Consider the following 22,216-nt stretch of genomic DNA (forward strand, 5'->3'; position numbering starts at 1 on the left):
CCATTGGAACACAGGAGTGATGGTTGCTGATAATGGGCCTCTGTACGCCTGTGTAGATATTCAATAAAAAATCAGCCGTTTCCAGCTACAATAGTCATTTACAACATTAACAATGTCTACACTGTATTTCTGATCAATTTTATGTTATTTTAATGGACAAAAAATGTGCTTTTCTTTCAAAAACAAGGACATTTCTAAGTGACCCCAAACTTTTGAACGGTAGTGTACCTATAAAACAGATACAATTTTATACTGTTCAACAACATTTTACACCAGGTGAAAAAGTTTTCACTAGTGGACAATGTTTCATCATCTCACACAGTGGCTGTACTATGTACCAATCTATGTACCAATCTATGTACCAATCTATGTACCAATCTCTGTACCAATCTCTGTACCAATCTATGTACCAATCTATGTACCAATCTATGTACCAATCTCTGTACCAATCTCTGTACCAATCTCTGTACCAATCTATGTACCAATCTCTGTACCAATCTCTGTACCAATCTATGTACCAATCTCTGTACCAATCTATGTACCAATCTCTGTACCAATCTCTGTACCAATCTCATGAACCATCTAAGAACTTGAACCACAATGAAGACCAAACACTGCTGTCAAGTCCCAACTATGTATATGAGCAGGAAATGACCCATGGCCTTGTACTGCTGTCTGCTACATGTCAGAAAGAGGAACCCAAATACCACCAACAACATGTAAAACTGTCATCAGGATGTTTGCGATATGCCAGTTTGGTTCCTGCATGGTTGAATGTTTTAGCCCTGTGGTTCCAAGACTGTTCAGTGCTGTTGAGCTAACATACAAAGTCAAACAGACGTATGTGTCTAGAATGTAGTCTAACGCCGTGGCCCTGACCTCCAGTCCAAGCAGTATGACACCTGTTTTAGCATATCATATCATATTCTTCAATCAAGACTTCAGTTGAATCAGGTGTGTTATTTAAGGCTTGGCTCCTATGTTTTTTCTACACGAAGAGCAAAAAGCCTGCAAAGTGGTATACCCTTTACAATCCATCACTTGGCAAAAGAAGACCACAGCACCAGTGAACATATCTCACATACATTCATGGCCTGATGGGGGATGGATGAAGACAAGTGGCTTTCAACCACCGTAGCAACTTGGGGAAGCTTATAGTTGATTGTCATGCAGCCAAATGATGATGATGAGGCTACATGACCTTGGAGCCAATAATAACCATATGGCAATTATGGCAACTGTGTTCATTCTATACAACGCAAATTGCCTCTAAACACGCTCAGCTTTTAGTCTGGGGTAAAGCTGCATCCATCCAATACAAGCCTAATCATGGACAATAGAGTCTTACACATAGACAATAGAGTTATACAATATTGTGTGTAGTGGTGATGTCAGCACAGTGATCACGTTTCATCCTGTGACGGGAAGTGTGATTTACAGAAGGAGACAATTAGACAAAGATCTGCCATGTCCTCTGTTTCCTCTGATTAGGATATAAATAAGAATGACAGCAGCACAATATGTCTCAACTCGCCACATCTGGATGTCAGTGGGCAGGGTTGTGACCAGGGCCAGTCCTGGCCATTCTGCCATCCTAGGCCAGACAAAACAAATTGTTGGTGCATAGGGGGGTTCTTGGGGATGGGGAATGGAATGAATTGTATTTTGTATTATTATTTATTTAGTATTATTTTTTATTTCATTTTTTCTTGGGTTTGGGGAACTGTGGGGGATCTTGGAGGGTTTGGGTCCCCGTTTTTGGCCTTGTGGGAGATCTGTCGACGTGTCCTTGAGCAGGGCATTGACCCTGGATGCTTCTGTGTGTCGCTCTGAATGGGAGTCTGTTGGATGACTGGTGTGGTGTAGTTGTTGAGCGTCTTCACTGCAAGTATATTGTATGTTTTGGATATTCAATAAAAATAAAATATTTATAAAATTTTTTAAAAATGTTGAAATTGTTGTGTTTATATTTGTGTTCAGTGAAGATAGCTAGATAGGAGGGATATGTTTACCTGATGAAGTAGCAGCAGATGATGAGGCTCAGTACGAAGACGAAGACTCCGGTCCCGAAGATGACCATATAAATGTTGAGAGGAAGGTTCTGGAATGCCACGGTAGACATGACTCCTCACCTCTAGCCTCCGACCTGCTGTGACCTCTGATCCTTCACCTCTGACGGTTAACCAGACACACACATACACCCTGGAGGGAGACACCTTTTGTTTTTTATGTTCATCACAAGTAAAGAAAAGCACATACAGTAACCATAGCACAAAACCACAGACACACACACACACACACACACACACACACACACACACACACACACACACACACACACACACACACACACACACACACACACAGAAACAGTATCTAACCCAGGCTGTCTCTGTTGGTGGGTGAGGGTTCAGGCAACAAGCCCTGGTAAAAGCAGGAAGTGATGCAGTCTGGCTGTTGTGCAGCTGCCAGGATGTAGACTCTGAAGGTATAAGCATGCCCCTAGACACTGATGAAAGGTCAGTTAGTATCTAATGGAAGGTTAGTAAGGATTGGGGGAGGAACAATGATCATAGATCTCTGACTGTTGTCTATGTATGGGCTTACTGATGCCCTAGTCCTCTGTAAGACTGGACAGCACGAAACACGAAACAGACAAAACAAATTGCCACCCCTACAAGAATAATCCCAGTAATCAAAATTACATTGAAAAGACGTCTAAAATACTTATTTTCCCAGACGTTGAAGTTCGGTTCCATTTGGGTTCTGAATGAAAGGTGAAAATAAGTATTTTCCAGATGTTGAAAATACGTATTTTCCGGAAGTTGAAATCAGGTTCATTTTGAGTTCTGAATTAGAGTTGAAAAGACATCATTTATAGACATCATTTTATCTATGTTTGGGGCAAATCAAGGCTGGTCTCGACCGGACAAAATCTGAACTAATCAAAGACGTCTGCACCAAAAAAAGACATCCAGTCTGGACAGGACCAAAAAAGACATCCAGTCTGGACAGGACCAAAAAAAGACATCCAGTCTGGACAGGACCAAAAAAAGACATCCAGTCTGGACAGGACCAAAAAAAGACATCCAGTCTGGACAGGACCAAAAAAAGATGTCCAGTCTGGACAGGACCAAAAAAAGATGTCCAGTCTGGACAGGACCAAAGTATAGCCTACAGTGTCACCTGAAATTACATTTTAGGAATGGCCATCTATATCAAATCAAAGTTTATTTGTCACGTGCGCTGAATACAACAGGTGTAGGTAGACCTTACAGTGAAATGCTTATTTACAGGCTCTAACCAATAGTGCAAAAAAGGTGTTAGGTGAACAATAGGTAAGTAAAGAAATAAAACAACAGTAAAAAGACAGGCTATATACAGTAGCGAGGCTATAAAAGTAGCGAGGCTACATACAGACACCGGTTAGTCAGGCTGATTGAGGTAGTATGTACATGTAGATAAGGTTAAAGTGACTATGCATATATGATGAACAGGGAGTAGCAGTAGTGTAAAAGAGGGGTTGGCCTACCGTTTGTAAAACACCAAAAAAGACAGCGGGTCCGAACAGGACCAAAAAAAGACATTGGCGTCAGTCCGTGCTTACTGAGGTGTAGCCTACCATGTCAGCTAGGAATGGAATTTTATGAAGGCCCATCCATGTGGTAGGCCCACTGTTTTTTAAAACAGGCCGTTGCATTGGCTTTATTAGTCCTGATTCCTGTGACTAATTAATATGGCAATTTAAGCTCTGAATATCAGCTACCCGACTTTATCAGGAGGAGATATCCTGAGCCTATTTGCAATGTGTTTACACAGCGGGAAATGCAGAAGTATTTTCTTTTTAGCTATGATCAGCTGGTAAAAAATGTATGGATATGAACTTAAAACAACTGATCATGAACATTTAGCCCACTGGATGAAACTCCTGGACAGCAGTTGTGAGTAGCCTGACCGTCCATTCCATATTGTCCATTTGACTTTGACCTGTCCTGTTTTTAGAATATGTTGTTTGTTAACATGTCAGCACATTTTGTTATGGGTATGCTTGTAATCGTAAAAGACTGGGGAGTTTTTCAGGATAAAAAATAAACAGAATGGAGCTAAGTACAGGCTAAATCCTAGAGGAAAACCTGTCTCAATCTGCTTTTCACCAGACACTGGGAGATGAATTCACCTTTATGCAAGACAATACCCTAAAACACACATCTACACTGGAGTTGCTTACCAAGAAGACAGTGAATGTTCCTGAGTGGCCGAGTTACAGTTTTGATTGAAATCTACTTGAAAATCTATAGCAAGACCTGTTGTCTTGCAATGATCAACAACCAATTTGACAGAGCTTGAAGAATTTTGAAAATAATAATGGGCAAATGTTGCACAATCCAGCTGTGGAAAGCTCTTAGAGACTCGCCCAGAAAGACTCACAGCACCTTTGGCAGTGATTATAACCTCGAGTCTTCTTGGGTATGACGCTCAAGCTTGGCACACCTGTATTTGGGGAGTTTCTCCCATTCTTCTCTGCAGATCCTATCAAGCTCTGTCCCGGTTGGATGAGGACCATTGCTGCACAGCTATTTTCAGGTCTCTCCAGAGATGTTCAATCGTGTTCATGTCTGGGCTCTGGCAGGGCCACTCAAGGACATTCAGATACTTGTCCCAAAGCCACACCTGCGCTGTCTTGGCTGTGTGCTTAGGGTTGTTGTTATATTAGAAGGTGAACCTTCGCCCCAGTCTGAGGTCCTGAGCGCTCTGGAGCAGGTTTTCATCAACAATTTCTCTGTACTTTGCTCCGTTCATCTTTCCTGCGATCCTGACTAGTCTCCCAGTCCCTGATGCTGAAAAACCTCCCTACAGCATGATGCTGCCACCACCATGCTTCACCGTAGGAATGGTGCCAGGTTTCCTCCTTACGTGACGCTTGGCATTCAGGCGAAAGATCAATCTTGGTTTCATCAGACCAGAGAATCTTGTTTCTCATGGTCTGAGAGTCCTTTAGGTGCAGGCTATCATGTGCTTTTTACTGAGGAGTGGCTTCCATCTGGCCACTCTACCATAAAGGCCTGATTGGTGGAGTGCTGCAGAGATGGCTTTCCTTCTGGAATGTTCTCCCATCTCCACAGAGGAACTCTGGAGCTCTGTCAGAGTGACCGTTGGGTTCTTGGTCACCTCCCTGACCAGGGCCTTTCTCCCCCGATTGCTCAGTTTGGCCGGGTGGCCAGCTCTAGGAAGCGTTTTGGTGGTTCCAAATTTCTTCCATTTAAGAATGATGGAGGCCATTATGTTTTTGGGGACTTTCCATGCTGCAGAAATGTTTTGGTACCCTTCCCCAGATCTGTGCCTTGACACAATACTTTCTCGGAGCTCTACGGACAATTCCTTCCACCTTATGCCAAAGGTGCTAAAACAAAGTACTGTGTAAGGGGTCTGAATACTTATGTTAATGTGATATTTCCATTTTTATATTTTTATAAATTAGCAAACATTTTAAAAAATAACCGTTTGCTTTGTCATTATGGGGTATTGTGTGTAGATTGATGAGGGGAAAAAACTATTTAATCACTTTTAGAATAAGGCTGTAACGTAACAAAATGTGGAAAAAGTCAAGGGGTCTGAATACTTTCCGAATGCACTGTATCTATGACAGTAGAAATGGCCACACAAAATGACAGACGGCTGAGAGAAGTACATAATTGAACAATACAGAAATATAAAAAAAACTGTAGGTGATAATAAACTACACTTTAAACTGTTACACAGATTAAACTGTCAGGTTATTGAACTGTTACACAGGTTAAACTGTCAGGTTATTGAACTGTTACACAGATTAAACTGTCAGCTATTAAACTGTCAGGTTATTGAACTGTTACACAGGTTAAACTGTCAGGTATTAAACTGTCAGGTTATTGAACTGTTACACAGGTTAAACTGTCAGGTTATTGAACTGTTACACAGGTTAAACTGTCAGGTTATTGAACTGTTACACAGATTAAACTGTCAGCTATTAAACTGTCAGGTTATTGAACTGTTACACAGGTTAAACTGTCAGGTATTAAACTGTCAGGTTATTGAACTGTTACACAGGTTAAACTGTCAGGTTATTGAACTGTTAACACAGGTTAAACTGTCAGGTTATTAAACTGTTACACAGGTTAAACTGTCAGGTTTTTGAACTGTTACACAGGTATTAAACTGTCAGGTTATTAAACTGTTACACAGGTTAAACTGTCAGGTTATTAAACTGTTACACAGGTATTAAACTGTCAGGTTATTGAACTGTTAACACAGGTTAAACTGTCAGGTTATTGAACTGTTACACAGGTTAAACTGTCAGGTTATTGAACTGTTAACACAAGTTAAACTGTCAGGTTATTGAACTGTTACACAGGTTAAACTGTCAGGTTATTTAACTGTTACACAGGTATTAAACTGTCAGGTTATTAAACTGTTACACAGGTTAAACTGTCAGGTTATTAAACTGTTACACAGGTTAAACTGTCAGGTATTAAACTGTCAGGTTATTGAACTGTTACACAGGTTAAACTGTCAGGTTATTGAACTGTTACACAGGTTAAACTGTCAGGTTATTGAACTGTTACACAGGTTAAACTGTCAGGTTATTGAACTGTTACACAGGTATTAAACTGTCAGGTTATTAAACTGTTACCCAGGTTAAACTGTCAGGTTATTGAACTGTTACACAGGTTAAACTGTCAGGTTATTGAACTGTTACACAGGTATTAAACTGTCAGGTTATTAAACTGTTGCACAGGTTAAACTGTCAGGTATTAAACTGTCAGGTTATTGAACTGTTACACAGGTTAAACTGTCAGGTTATTAAACTGTTACACAGGTTAAACTGTCAGGTTATTGAACTGTTACACAGGTTAAACTGTCAGGTTATTAAACTGTTACACAGGTTAAACTGTCAGTTTATTGAACTGTTACACAGGTTAAACTGTCAGGTTATTGAACTGTTACACAGGTTAAACTGTCAGGTTATTGAACTGTTACACAGGTTAAACTGTCAGGTATTAAACTGTCAGGTTATTGAACTGTTACACAGGTTAAACTGTCAGGTATTAAACTGTCAGGTTATTGAACTGTTACACGGGTTAAACTGTCAGGTATTAAACTGTCAAGTTATTGAACTGTTACACAGGTTAAACTGTCAGGTATTAAACTGTCAGGTTATTAAACTGTTACACAGGTTAAACTGTCAGGTTATTGAACTGTTAACACAGGTTAAACTGTCAGGTTATTAAACTGTTACACAGGTTAAACTGTCAGGTTATTGAACTGTTACACAGGTTAAACTGTCAGGTTATTGAACTGTTACACAGGTTAAACTGTCAGGTTATTGAACTGTTACACAGGTATTAAACTGTCAGGTTATTAAACTGTTACACAGGTTAAACTGTCAGGTTATTAAACTGTTACACAGGTTAAACTGTCAGGTTATTAAACTGTTACACAGGTTAAACTGTCAGGTTATTGAACTGTTACACAGGTTAAACTGTCAGCTATTAAACTGTCAGGTTATTGAACTATTACACAGGTTAAACTGGTTAAACTGTCAGGTTATTGACTTAAAGCGACAACCTCTCTGCTCATTTTGTTCTTTATATACAATTTCACAGACCGGTGACACAGAAATAACAAAGCAAAAACAAATATTCAAGAATTCCTTTAGAAAGGGTCTCTATACGAAATGGAAAGGTAGAAGAGTAGAGTAGAAACAGACACAGAGACATACAGGATCAATAACCTCACCGAACCCTACAGATACACATTACATAGGGACAGAATGACAAGATCACAGCTAACGATCACAGTTACATTACAGAGGCCTGTAAACAAACCTCTGCACACAAGGGGCGGACTGGGACCAGAATGGGCCCATTTTTTTCCTCAAGGCCCCCATTATCAGCCAAATAATGATAATTCTGTGTGTGCAAAACCCCAAATGTTCTGCTATACACAAGAAACATACGAGTCAACAGATCACTTCAACACTTCACCGACTGAACACGATCACATCCACAAGTCCAACTCTTACATACTGTACATCTATATACAGTTTGCTACATTAGCTAACTTCTCACACCTAATAATGTAGTACACCTGTAGTAATAACATAGTAATACTATAGTGTAGTAAACCTGTAGTAATAACATAGTAAAACTATAGTAATACTATAGTACACCTGAAGTAATAACTAGGGTTGCAATGGGTCGGAAACTTTCCAGAATTCTTCCATGGGAAGTTAAGGAATTTGGGGAATTTTGCTTAAATTCATCAAAAAAGTTAGCTTATAACAGTGAACCTTTTTTTGTGGGATACACATAAGGCAATTCTAGGTCTTGTGGCATATTTTGGTTAAACTATCCGCAATTCAATGGAATTGCAACCCTCTGCATGCACAGTGCATTCTTCCATCACATGTACAGCTGATTCTCAAGATCTTGCACACTAATGAGATGCTATTGAGCCCACACTACTACACTGTCTGACCCAAGGACTACATGCTTTCTGGTAAGTTTTGATTACAATACTGGGTAGGGTGAATATATTTTATATGACATACATGATTTTTTGTTAACTAGTAAATAGTAGCCTACAGCAAAGTGTGATTAAATAATTTCTAACTTGTTAACAATTTCTGCTAGTTAGTTTTTGCTACCATGTGGGTTTTAGCTTGCTTGAGGTTTGTTAATTCACCTGTTTCCATACATGTTTCATGTTAAAACATTTATCTTACAAAGGAGTTGTTTAAACTAACTGCTTAACTATTTATCTGTACATGGAATTACTTTTTTTCTAATATTTACAGGAAAATGCCACAGGCACTATCTGATGTGTGGAGACATTTCACTGCAGCTAATGTAGAAGGAAAAGCTGTGTACATTTGCAAATACTGTGCCAAATCATATGTGAAGAATGCAACAAAGATGCAGAATCATCTGGCCAAGTGCATAAAGTTCCCTCAGCGCTCACAACAAGCAACCTCTGACAAAAGTACCTCTACTTCTATTCAAGGTGAAAATGATGAATCGGACACCTTATCGATAGCAACAGCTCATGGTCCTCCTGGAATCAGAAGTTTTTTTGGACTCAATGGAGAAACGTAGTCAGTGAAATGCTGATGAATGTCTTGCTCAAGCTGAGTATGCAACTGGTTCACCTCTGATGCTCACAGGCAATGTGCATTGGAAGAGATTTCTGAATGTTCTTCACCCAGCATACACCCTTCCAACCAGACATGCTTTATCTACTAATTTGCTGGATGCAGAGTTCAACAGAGTTCAAGTGAAGGTCAAGCAAATCATAGAGAAAGCAGACTGTATTGCAATCATCTCTGATGGGTGGTCGAATGTTCGTGGGCAAGGAATAATGAACTACATCATCTCCACCCCTCAACCAGTATTCTACAAGAGCACAGACACAAAGGACAACAGACACACCGGTCTCTACAATGCAGATGAGCTGAAGGTAGTCATCAATGACCTTGGACCACAGAAGGTATTTGCACTGGTGACAGACAATGCTGTGAACATGAAGGCTGCTTGGTCTAAAGTAGAGGAGTCCTACCCTCACATCACACCCATTGGCTGTGCTGCTCATGTATTGAATCTGCTCCTCAAGGACGTCATGGCACTGAAAACAATGGATACACTCTAGAGAGCCAAGAAAATGGTTAGGTATGTGAAGGGTCGTCAAGTTATAGCAGAAATCTACCTCACCAAGCAAAGTGAGAAGAATAAGAGCACCAAATTGAAGCTGCCCAGCAACACCCGTTGGGGTGGTGTTGTCATCATGTTTGACAGTCTCCTGGAAGGGAAGGAGTCTTTCCAAGAAATGGCCATACCACAGTCTGCCGATATGGACAGCCCCATCAGGAGGATCCTCCTGGATGATGTATTTTGGGAGAGAGTGGTAAGCAGCCTGAAACTCCTGAAACCTATAGCAGTAGCTATTGCACGGATTGAGGGAGACAATGCCATCCTGTCTGATGTTCAGACTCTGCTTCGAGATGTAAGAGAAGAAATCCGTACTGCCTGCCCACTTCACTGCTCCAAGCAGATGAAACTGCAGTTGTGAAATACATCAAAAAGTGTGAAGACCTCTGCCTGAAGCCCATAGACGCCGCAGCGTACACTGTATGCTGACAAGGGCATCCTGTCTGGTGCAGAGTTCAACAAGGCCTTTGGTGTCATCACTACCATGTCTCGCCACCTTGGCCTGGATGAGGGCAAGGTTCTTGGCAGTCTGGCGAAGTACACTTCCAAGCAAGGGCTTTGGGATGGAGATGCAATATGGCAGTCGTGCCAACATATCTCATCAGCCACCTGGTGGAAGGGACTTTGTGGATCTGAGGCTCTTTCCCCTGTTGCCTCCATCATCCTCCAAATCCCACCAACATCAGCCGTCTCAGAGTGCAACTGGTCCTTGTTTGGAAACACACACACCAAAGCACGCAACAGGCTGACCAATACAAGGGTAAAAAAATTGGTGGCTATCTGGGCAACTTTGAGGCTTTTTGAGCCAAACATTGAGCCATCCTGAACAAGGTTGGAAAGTGACAGTGAAGATGAGGCCTCAGAGTCTGATGTTCAAGAGGTGGACATTGAGGAGGTCCAGGGAGAAGACATGGAAGCCTGAGAGGAAGACAACCAAAGCTTTAGTTTCTAGACTATCATTTTCCAGAGGTATGTTGAAAATGTTTTTGGGAGATCTGATGGATCATTGGGGATCATTCAATATTCCCTTTTTTTTGTTGTTCCGTGAAATCATCCCATGTGAAGAGTCAACTCATTTAATTCAAGTTCAATTCATAACTAAATTGTTTTCTTTTTCATTTCTATTGGAAGGATTTAATAATTTCCAATTATGTCTACTTATGATAAGGTAAAAGGTTTATGTTTCTGTTTCCATATGATATGGTAAATATATCCAATGCAAAAAACATCTACATTTAAATGGTATTAATATTAATTTGCATATATTTCCATGAATTCCCATATATTCCCGTTAATTCCCATATATTCCTGTTAATTCCCACGGAAAGTTTCCACCTCTGAATATTCCCCAAAATGTGCAACCCTAGTAATAACATAGTAATACTATAGTACTTCTGTAGTAATAACACAGTAATACCATAGTAATACTGTAGGTGCAACTCTAACATCCTGGCACTGTTTAGAGATCAAATCAAATGGTATGTGGAGACCAGACAAAAAGTATGTGTCACACACATAGAGGCTACTTGAGGTATTCATAATCAACGAACAGGAATATTTTCAGTTGGAGTAAATGTCAGCATTAGATAATCAATCATTCTGAGACAATTCATCCCGAAGCAGGGAACAGAGCTTGGGAACAGACATATATAGGGAAGGTAATGACACAAGTAATTGAGTCCACGTGAGTCCAATGATCGCTGATGCGCATGCCGGGGGGAAGGCAGGTGTGCGTACTGATGGTGGCTTGAGTGCGTAATGCACTCACCGAGAACACCATCCCCAGAGTGAAGCATGGTGGTGGCAGCATCATGCTGTGGGGATATTTTTATCGGCAGGGACTGGGAAACTGGTCAGAATTGAAGGAATGATGGATGGTGCTCAAAACAGGGAAACCTGTTTCAGTCTTCCAGAGATTTGAGACTGTGACGGAGGTTCACCTTCCAGCAGGACAATGATCCTAAGCATACTGCTAAAGCAACACTCGAGTGGTTTAAGGGAAAACATTTAAATGTCTTGGAATGGCCATTTGGGAATGATATGATTGTACATGTCATCAAAATGTCTCCATGTCTCTACTGCACTGTATAGGCTGAAGTTACTTCTATATAAGGCATGATTTATATTCAATTGATACTTAATTCTACCATATAGTTAGTACTGTATAACTGACCACAAGACCTGAGACTGTTAGTCAAGACCCAGGGTTAGAAACTAACTGCAATTTAGAATTTTTTTTGCAGGCGCTTTTATCCATAGATAAAAAGGGAAACAGACAACTATTGTCACACGACCACACAGCAGGAAAAACATTCCGCATTACGTTTGAATTACATCCATTTCTGGTTGTAAACTGTTTTTCTGGTTGTGAAGATGTCATAAAACCAGATTCCGACCAATTGGTCTCTGTTTCAACCAGGTAAAGACGCCTTTTTCATGACGAGATCAAGACATGGGAAAGACAATGACACACCCGTTGCTGATGTATTTTTCTGGTTTAAAAAATTGTTTACCCTGGTTAACCAAGGTTTTGTAGATGGGTTAGCATTGTTACAACTCTAAAGTAGTGTCTTTAGCGGTGTTAGCCTGTTAGCTCTAAAGAGAGGTTGGAGAGGTTGGGGAGGTTGGGGAGTGTAGAGCCTTGCGACTGTCCCGGAGGATGCCGTCCAGGCCGTTGAGCTGGCGTAGGAAGCCCCGGTTGGGGATTACGCCACGGTGGTCCTTCACTGCCTTGATGGCCTCCACCAGGGTCAGGTTCTGACGGATCATCAAGTAGGCCAGGACCAGCGTGGCCGAACGACTCACACCCACCGCACAGTGCACCAGCACCTTACCTAGAGGGGAGGGAGGGAGGGAGGGAGGGGGGGGGGGGAGAGGGAGGGAGGGAGGGGAGAGGGAGGGGGAGAGGGAGGGAGGGAGGGAGGGAGGGAGGGAGGAAGGGAGGGAGGGAGGGAGGGAGGGAGGGAGGGAGGGAAGGGGGATGGGTAAGGAGAGAGAAGAAGGGTAGGAGGAAGAGAGAGAAAGAGGGAAGGAAGAAGGGAGAGAGAGGGAGGGACAGAAAGAGAAAGAAGACAGAGAGAGAAGGAGAGAGAGAGAGAGATGAGGACGTGTTGACCTCCAGGGTAATAGTACACACACAGGAACATCTGAACAGATCAACAGGTGTGGGATGAATATTTGTAGATGGTGTGCACCTAAGTACCTGTTAAGGTGTATGTGTGTGCAGATGTGAAGGTGTGTATGTGTGCGTGGTTTTGTGTGTGTCTGCGTGAACTACTGCATGCGAGGGGGGCCATGCTTGAATTGTTGCAGGTGAATAGATTGTGCTGACTCAAGCCTCGGTTTTGCTGAGTGTGTTGAGTGTGTGTGTGAAAAAGAGAGGAAGACAAATTGACTCACCACCGCTGCTGAGGGCTCTGTGTATGAACTCTGCAGCGGGGTAGAAGTTGACACTCATGTCGAAGGAGGGTGTGTCGTGGGCCTCGATGCCCTGGTAGGTGATGTCCATGCCAGCGTAGTACTCCGCCCCGCCGCGCCACTTACTCTGGGCACAGTTCAGGATGTGGGTGATGCCAAGCCGTGCCAGCTCACGCCGGTCTGATGCAATGTCTCTGCAGTACAGTTGGGTTGGGGAGGGCAATCAGTAAATTTATCAATTAATCAAGCAAACAATCACAAAATTTGCTGAAATTCAGATACAGGCCTATCTCTTATGTCTAACAAAATGTTTGTATATCATATTAGACTTAGGAAAAAGACCAATGTTTTGCAGCCTAGGTTACTCACTGGTCTCCAATGTAGAGCCTGGGCCAGACCTCGTCGGCATGGTTACATGCTGTTTTCCCGGTGTAGAGGAGCCGTTCCAGCTCAGACACTGTTAGCACCGGGGACCCGCGCTCCGAATCTTTCCTGTTGGGAGATCTCGAGCTGCTCCGGGACCGGGAGAACCGGGACATGAACGCCATCTGGAGTGTATGCTTCTGGTAGAAAAATAATACATTTTTGTTGGTTGCGTTCCAGACCGTCAATATCACAGCAGCATGCGCATATGATAAGATTGGTTTATCAGCTCTGTTAATGGTTCCTAAGACGTTAAATGCTTCTCAAGCCCTTATGAGATCTGTTTATCTGCACAACGTTACTTTGTTAACAATATTTAATACTCGATATGTAATTGCCAAAAACGTAGCCCACTCACGTAGCCTATGAGTGAATATATTTCGTTAATCAGAAAACATATTTTTTGTTGTTGCGTGCATATGCTGGTGAAATTGCCATCAGATAACAAACACACAATTGACTTGCTGAGCATAAACATAGCTATATGAACATAGAGAAAATATCCACATTTTAACGGTGGGCAACAATTCTCTCTGCAATAATACGAGAGCGAATAATCAACATTAAAGCGCATCTATTTCTCTGATTCGCTTGAATTTCTTTCTGTTTATTCTCGAGTTTATGCTTGATGCTACACAGTATTAATTAGAGTTATCTACACAATGCCTTACATCTTCTAACAACAGTACACACCGGAGGAAAAGAAATCCCACAATAAGAATCATTCACCTTCTTCCTTCTCGTTTCACTTTCTATCTCTCGAGCGTCACCCCTCCTCTCCTCTCCTCACGCGACTACAGGGCGCCCATACTATCCGCCATGTTCCTCGCCTATTGAACATGATACAGCAACAGTAGGATGTAAAATTATGTAAAAATCATCAATAAACCCGGACCATATTTGACCATTAACAGGTTCACAGCAACACATTACTTACCAGGCAAATTTAAGATAACACACATTTTTCCTCAATAATGTAGCATACCTATGTTATTACTTTATTATGTTTACGAAACATTGTTTTGATAGCAACTAATTCGATTATTAGATTATATTACAGAAAGGAGCTTTTCACTAATGATACTGACCAATAAAACATTTAGTATAATAATATTCAATAAAGGCTGCTATAGATGATGAAGGGTACAATAGCGTTAAGAGGTTAGGCCAGTAACTGAAAGGTTGCTAATTCAAATCCCGAGCTAACTAGGTGAATAATCTGTCGATGTGCCCTTGAGCAAGGCACTTAACCCTAATTGCTCCTGTAAGTCACTTGTCCACTAAATGACTAAAATGTTACTTGGCAATGATGCCCTTTATCAGTCAGAGGAACTTGTGGATACCATTTCTATGTCTGTGTCCAGTACGAAGGAAGTTAGATTCGGCTATTTCAGACACACCCGTTGCTGACAGCTGTATAAATTCGAGCACACAGCCATGCAATCTCCATAGACAAACATTGGCAGTAGAATGGCCTTACTGAAGAGCTCAGTGACTTTCAACATGGCACTGTCATAGGATGCAACCTTTCCAACAAGTCAGTTTGTGTCAAATTTCTGCCCTGCTAGAACTGCCCCGGTCAGTTCTGTTATTGTGAAGTAGAAACATCTAGGAGCAAAGTGGTAGGCCTCAGAAGCTCACAGAATGGGACCGCAGAGTGCTGAAGCATGTAGAGCGGTTCCAATCATAGTCCCAAACTGCCTCTGGTAGCAAGGTCAGCATAAGAGCTGTTCGTTGGGACCTTAATGAAATGGGTTTCCATGGCCAAGCAGCCACACACAAGCCTAAGATCACCATGTGCAATGCCAAGCATTGGCTGGAGTGATGTAAAGCTCGCCGCCATTGGACTCTGGAGCAGTGGAAACGTGTTCTCTGGAGTGATGGATCACGCTTCACCATCTGGCAGTCCGATGGACGAATCGCGCTTTGGCGGATACCAGGAGAACGCTACCTGCCCCATGGTTCGGGCTTGGCCCCTTAGTTCCAGTGAAGGGAAATCTATTGTATTTAAAGATGTAAAAAAATCCCCCCTTTTTTGTGATATCCAATTGGTAGATGCAGTCTTGTTCCATTGCTGCAACTCCCGAATGGACTCAGGAGAGGTGAAGGTTGAGAGCCATGCGTCCTCTGAAACACGACCCTGCCAAGCCGCACTGCTTCTTGACACAATGCTCGCTTAACCCGGATGCCAGCCGTACCAATGTGTCAGAGGAAACACCGTACAACTGGCGACCGTGTCAGAGTGCATGCTAGAGCGCAATGAGACAAGGACATCCCAGACAACTAAACCCTTCCCTAACCCAGACGACGCTGGGCCAATTGTGCACCGCCTCATGGGTATCCCGGTCGACTGCGACACAGCCCGGGATCAAACCCAGGTCTGTAGTGACACCGCAAGCACTGCGATGCAGGACACAATAGTGCAGTGCCTTAGACAGCTGTGCCACTCGGGAGGCCCAGTGAAGGGAAATCTTAAAGCTATAGCATACAATGACATTCTAGACGATTCTGTGCTTCCAACTTTGTAGCAACAGTTTGGGAAGGTCCTTTCCTGTTTCAGCATGACAATGCCCCCGTGCACAAAGTGAGGTCCATATAGAAATGGTTTGTCGAGATCAGTGTGGAAGAACTTGACTGGCCTGGACAGAGCCCTGACCTGAACCCCATCGAACAACTTTGGGATGAATTGGAACGCCGACTGTGAGCCAGGCCTAATTGCCCAACATCAGTGCCCGACCTCAGTAATGCTCTTGTGTCTGAATGGAAGCAAGTCACTACAACAATGTTCCAACATCTAGTGGAAAACCTTCCCAGAAAAGTGGAGGCTGTCATAGCAGTAAAGGGGGGACCAACTTCATATTAATGGCCATGATTTCGGAATGAGATGTTCAACGAGTAGGTTTCCACATACTTTTGGCCATGTAGTGTAGTTTCACGAGCCAATGCGAACTAGCGTTAGTGCAATGGCTGGAAATCAGTCATGGCGCTAACACTAGTTAGCAACTTCCTTCAAACTGCACGCAAAGACCTAAAAATGGTATCCATGACTTCATCTGACTCTGGGAAGTAGAAATCCCAAAGTATCCCTGTAAGGACTAGGACAGCCACCATGTAAAGCATATTTGAAGAAGAATCGCAGGTTTTTCAATGATGGTTTTATCAGAATTATATAACTTAGTGTGTGTGAGTTGAACACAATTACATTCGGTTGTGGATTTGTTGATATCTACATTGCATTGCAGGATGAAAATATGCCTATTTATTGAAGCTCCATTAAAGAACCGTGGTGTGTTTCACCATCTTGTGTTTAGATAAAGTACTGCATGTACACAGACTATTCACTGCAAAGTAGTTGCAGTGGTGGAAAAAGTACCCAATTGTCATACTTTAGTAAAAGTAAAGATACCTTAATAATAGAAAGTGACTCAAGTAAAAGTGAAAGTTACCCAGTAAAATTCTACTTGAGTAAAAGTCTAAAAGTATTTGGTTATAAATATACTTAAATATCAAAAGTAAATGTAATTGATAAAATATACTTAAGTATCAAACGTAAAAGTATAAATCATTTAAAATTCCTTACATTAAGCAAAGCAGAAGGCACCATTGTCTTGTTTTAGTTTTAGTCTAGTTTTTTGTATCTGTACTTTACTATGTATTTCTTTTACAACTTTTACTTCACAACATTCCTAAAGAAAATAATGTACTTTTTCTCCATACATTTTCTCTCAAATTTAAAAGTACTCGTTACATTTTGAATGCTTATCAGGACAGGAAAATTGTCAAATTCACACACTTATCAAGAGAACATCCCTGGTCATCTCTACTGCCTCTTATCTGGCAGTCTCACTAAACACAAATGCTTTGTTTGTAAATTATGTCTGAGTGTTGGAGTGTGCATCTGGCTATCAGTAAATTAAAATAACAAGAACATTGTGCTGTCTAGTTTGCTTAATATAAGGATTTTGAATTGATTTATACTTTTACTTTTATATTTTATACTTTTATATATATTTTAGCAATTACATTTACTTTTGATAGTCAAGTATATTTAAAACCAAATACTTTTAGATTTTTACTCAAGTAGTATTTTACTGGGTGACTTTCACTTTTACTTGAGTCATTTTCTATTAACATATCTTTACTTTTACTCAAGTATGACAATTGGGTACTTTTCCCACCACTGCCCATAGATATAGACATGGTGTGCACAGGGGTGGGGGTGGGGGGTTCCCAATGCTGGAAGGGGGGCCTGAGTGAAAAAGTTGGGGATAATGATGACATGCACAATTCCCCTATTCAGAGCAGGCCTGCTCTCCAGTACCACAGAACAAGCCTTGGAGAGAAGGTAACCGGAGAGGATCTGACTTGTTATGTTATACCTAGAAGATATACCATTTAGGTAACCAGAGAGGATCTGACTTGCTATGTTATATACCATTTATTATCACAAGTTCTGTCTTCAAAAAATCAGGGACTGATTGCTGAAGAAAATATTATTGACATAACTATCCATGAAAGTGGTAAAGGCTACTGTACCTCAACACATTTAGCTTGTCACTTTAAAAACAAAAAAATAATCTATTCCTCAGCTCTTCCAGGACAGCCTCAACTTTGTCCTGTCAGACCTCAACATGCAGTTGTTGGATGGGGCTCACAACTGCCTTCACGACCCCCACCTACGGTCCTTCTACAGCCTGCAGGACAGGCAGGAGAGACTGTTTAAGGCTGGCTGTAGAACCACTGATCAAAAGGTAGAATACACACACACACTATGTTATTGTTGCTATCTTACCCATAGACATGTGCTGTGTAAAGGACTAGAACAGAAATGTCTGACGTTTTGAGGCCTCCTTTGTAGCTAGGTGCTCTGTTCCCGGAGTGTAAATGTATTGGATAAAGTAACAAATTAACTATACGTAAATAAAGAATGAAATTGAGGTGACTGGACGCCTTGGGTTACAACTAGCCCAGATAAGATATTACTTCCTGCCACAGATGGGGGCAGGTGCGCACAAACAGAACCAGGAAGAGAGTTACGGACAGTGATGTTTAAGTAAAGTCATTGTCTTTGGTGCGTTGGTCCTTCACACACACATTTGTGCACAGGTACTATATAACACACAGACACAAGCTCACGCATGGTTTCTCGTCTCTCCTTCTCCCTCCTCCTCATCTTCTTCAGACTCTCAGGTAAGGGCACCATGTTTCTCTGAAGTGATTGTGCTCCATGAACTTAGGAACATGCTGACATTGAAGACAGGAGCAGCAGGTGGCTTCTGTTGGTTTCATACAAGGAAGTTGTATCTATATTTTGGATGTGAATATGTCTTGATCAAACCTGATTTATTTTTAAATACACTACTGGTCAAAAGTTTTAGAACACCTACTCATTCAAGAGTTTTTCTATATTTTTACTATTTTCTACATTGTAGAATAATAGTGAAGACATCAAAACTATGGAATCATATAGTAACCAAAAATCATGTGGTAACCAAAAATATGTATATTTGAAATTTGAGATTCTTCAAAGTAGCGACACTTTGCCTTGATGACAGCTTTGCACATTATTGGCATTCTCTCAACCAGCTTCATGAGGTAGTCACCTGGAATGCATTTCAATTAACAGGTGTGCCTTCTTAAAATAACTTTGAACGTTTCTTCAAGTGTAGTCGCAAAAATCATCAAGCGCTACGATCAAACTGGTTCTCATGAGGACCACCACAGGAATGGATGACCCAGAGTTACCTCTGCTGCAGAGTTACCAGCCTCAGAAATTGCAACCCAAATAAACGCTTCACAGAGTTCAATTTACAGACGCATCTCAACATCAACTGTTCAGAGGAGACTGCGTGAATCAGAACTTCATGGTCGAATTGCTGTAAAGAAACCACTACTAAAGGACACCAATAATAATAAGAGACTTGCTTGGGCCAAGAAACACGAGCAATGGACATTTGACCGGTGTAAATTTGTCCTTTGGTCTGGAGTCCAAATTTGAGATTTTTGGTTCCAACCGCTGTGTCTTTGTGAGTTGCGGTGTGGGTGAACGGATGATCTCCGCATGTGTATTTCCCACCGTAAAGCATGGAGGAGGAGGTGGTATGGTGTGGGGGTGTTTTGCTGGTGACACTGTCTGTGATTTATTTTGAATTCAAGGCACTACTGCATTCTGCAACGATACGCTATCCCATCTGGTTTGGACTTAGTGGGACTATCATTTGTTTTTCAATAGGATAATGACCCAACACACCTCCAGGCTGTGTAAGGGCTATTTGACCAAGAAGGAGAGTGATGGAGTGCTGCATCAGATGGCCTCTACAATCCCCTGACCTCAACCCAATTGAGATGGTTTGGGATGAGTCGGACCGAAGAGTGAAGGAAAAGCAGCCAAGAAGTGCTCAGCATATGTGGGAAGTCCTTCAAGACTGTTGGAAAAGCATTCCAGGTGAAGCTGGTTGAGAGAATGCGAGTGTGCAAAGCTGTCATCAAGGGAAAGGGTGGCTATTTCAATAATCTCAAATATAAAATATATTTTGATTTGATTAACTCTTTTTTGGTTACTACATGATTTCATGTGTTATTTCATAGCTTTGATGTCTTCACTATTATTCTACAATGTAAAAAATATTAAAAATAAAGAAAAACCCTTGAATGAGTAGGTGTTCTAAAACTTTTGACCGGTAGTGTATATATACGGTATAGCCCTTGAAATGTTCACTTACAGTTACCATGGAAAAAGGTACATCATTCCTGCACTGACAAGAAAATGAACCCTAAAATCACAAGACATCTTAAAATCTAAATGTGATATTTCTACTAATTCCAGTCTGAATGTTTTCTGTTTCTATGTCTACAGGAACGGACGGGATTAGGTTGATGTCTGTGTGGACAGGAGACTCCATCAACATCCCATGTATCTATCATCAGGATTACATAAACCATGTCAAATACTGGTGTAAAGGGCATTCCTGGATTACATGCTCTTATGTGGTACGCACTGACCATCCCAATAGCAGTGGTAAGACCTCAATATCTGATGCCGTTAATCTGAGAACCTTCACCGTGACTATGAAAAGTCTAGAACAAAGTGATTCTGATATTTACTGGTGTGTAGTGGAGAAGAACGGACCAGATGAATGGCTAGAATTGTTCAACCTAGTCATTACAGGTGAGAAGATCCCTGCACTGCTTTTATCTGTGTTTAGTAAAGCACAATGAATAATGCTCAGTAAGGTCCCATCGATAGTCCTGTTGATGAGTGTCACTGACATCCTTAGACAATTACTGACATTACTGCTTCATTTTCTGATAACTAGGAACTAGCAAGCTGACCCAAGAAATGTAGATAAAATGCTGAATGGCATAAATATCAGTACTGTAGAAGATTGACAATTGAAATACAATTCTGTGTCAGTCTATTTTGACAATGAAACTTACACATCATGTAACTTAGTGGTCTGTTGAATTAAGAGTCTTGAATGGACGTTGTTTTTCTGCTCCTGAGTTGTTGTGTTGTGAACCTCTCTGTTCAGACAGTCCTATTGTTGACCAAGAGGAGACTGGTGTTGAGGGAGGTAGTGTTTTTACATCAATACCAACTATTCAACAGATCTTTGCCGTACAAACCACAACACAGTTTACCACCACCATCAGTAAGTAATGCGCAATCTCTTTTCACACAATATTGTGAATCAGTAATGCGAAAACTTCCCGTTTTGATATAGGTTCTGCTTTATATTCACACTTTGATCCTAGTCTGTGAAGTACTGATACTAAGTTTTTTCTTAAACATTGACAGCAATGCCAATACCAACTACCCAAGAGCTCTCCTCTTCCTCCTCTCAGGCCTCAGTCAACAACACACACCATGGAGCCCAGCGGTAGGCTTCACTATCCTATAGTTATTATGCAAAGATTTAATTCATTACTATCTCAAAGCAATGCTATTCTTCTACAGATGGGAACGAACATTAGTCTACCTGCCGAAAACTGTTAATGCAGTGGTCTTCCTCCTGTGCACCATCATGGCTGTGGTGAAGTATAGGACAAACCGACTCCGAGGTCAAACTGAGGATGAGTAGAAACCTCTGAGGTGCCACTTGGAGTATCACTTCACACACCACTGTGGACACACTCTCACACTCACTTACTATGGAAAAGTTATTCAATGTGTTTAACAGACATTTCAAGTGTGTGTATATGAGTGTTTCATGGTTAGCCTATGTGTACTTGTAAAATGGAACTCATGACGACCAAAGTGTTGTTGACAGATAGTTATTAAGTTGATTCATAGTTGATATTTGGTCATTTTGCATCATATGATGCAAAATGCATCATACAGGGATGATTTCTGTATTTTGAAGTTATATATCTTGAAAACTTGATTGCTGACAAGCAAAACATTTTGGGACTATGTCAACAATGGACTAATGAAACAAATACCAAGAGATTGTTTTTGGGTGGAGTTTTCCTTTAACAAATCCTCTCCCTTGAATCAGAGCCTTGGAATACCATTCTGTCTATGTTCCCCAGCTTTATAAATGGAATACAAATGCTTTGCTAATAAACCATTTTAAAGACACTACTAATGATGTGAGCTCTGTGTTCTGTGGGTTTGAGTGGGAAATTCTGATTCA

General features: G+C 41.3%; 2 protein-coding genes across 7 annotated transcripts; one reads left to right on the top strand and one right to left on the bottom strand.

Moving 5' to 3' along the window:
- Positions 1 to 11,971: 11,971 nt before the first annotated feature.
- dusp26 (dual specificity phosphatase 26) lies at positions 11,972 to 14,457 on the bottom strand. 3 transcript variants are annotated; one of them, XM_029710015.1, is made up of 4 exons: positions 14,310 to 14,457; positions 13,527 to 13,717; positions 13,140 to 13,351; positions 11,972 to 12,574 (listed from the first exon to the last, which is right to left on the bottom strand). In XM_029710015.1, exons 2-4 carry the CDS (start codon positions 13,703 to 13,705, stop codon positions 12,336 to 12,338), a joined length of 630 nt encoding a protein of 209 aa, XP_029565875.1. In that variant the 5' UTR covers positions 13,706 to 13,717; positions 14,310 to 14,457; the 3' UTR covers positions 11,972 to 12,335. The 3 variants fall into 3 exon arrangements, with proteins under 3 accessions (XP_029565875.1, XP_029565872.1, XP_029565874.1); XM_029710012.1 differs by having other exon boundaries at positions 13,527 to 13,720; XM_029710014.1 differs by lacking the exon at positions 14,310 to 14,457 and adding an exon at positions 14,274 to 14,301 and having other exon boundaries at positions 13,527 to 13,720.
- On the top strand, positions 13,641 to 21,959 carry LOC115159899 (CMRF35-like molecule 3). 4 transcript variants are annotated; one of them, XM_029710008.1, is made up of 8 exons: positions 13,641 to 13,723; positions 17,881 to 17,925; positions 18,170 to 18,331; positions 18,763 to 18,770; positions 20,437 to 20,748; positions 21,113 to 21,232; positions 21,379 to 21,460; positions 21,538 to 21,959. In XM_029710008.1, the coding sequence occupies exons 3-8, from the start codon at positions 18,225 to 18,227 to the stop codon at positions 21,659 to 21,661; spliced, it is 753 nt and encodes a 250-aa protein (XP_029565868.1). In that variant the 5' UTR covers positions 13,641 to 13,723; positions 17,881 to 17,925; positions 18,170 to 18,224; the 3' UTR covers positions 21,662 to 21,959. The 4 variants fall into 4 exon arrangements, with proteins under 4 accessions (XP_029565868.1, XP_029565869.1, XP_029565871.1 ...); XM_029710009.1 differs by having other exon boundaries at positions 21,426 to 21,460; XM_029710011.1 differs by having other exon boundaries at positions 20,437 to 20,598.
- The last annotated feature ends 257 nt before the right edge of the window (positions 21,960 to 22,216 follow it).

This window comes from Salmo trutta, chromosome 23 (assembly GCF_901001165.1).
Source record: "Salmo trutta chromosome 23, fSalTru1.1, whole genome shotgun sequence".
Classification (NCBI taxonomy): Eukaryota; Metazoa; Chordata; class Actinopteri; order Salmoniformes; family Salmonidae; genus Salmo; species Salmo trutta.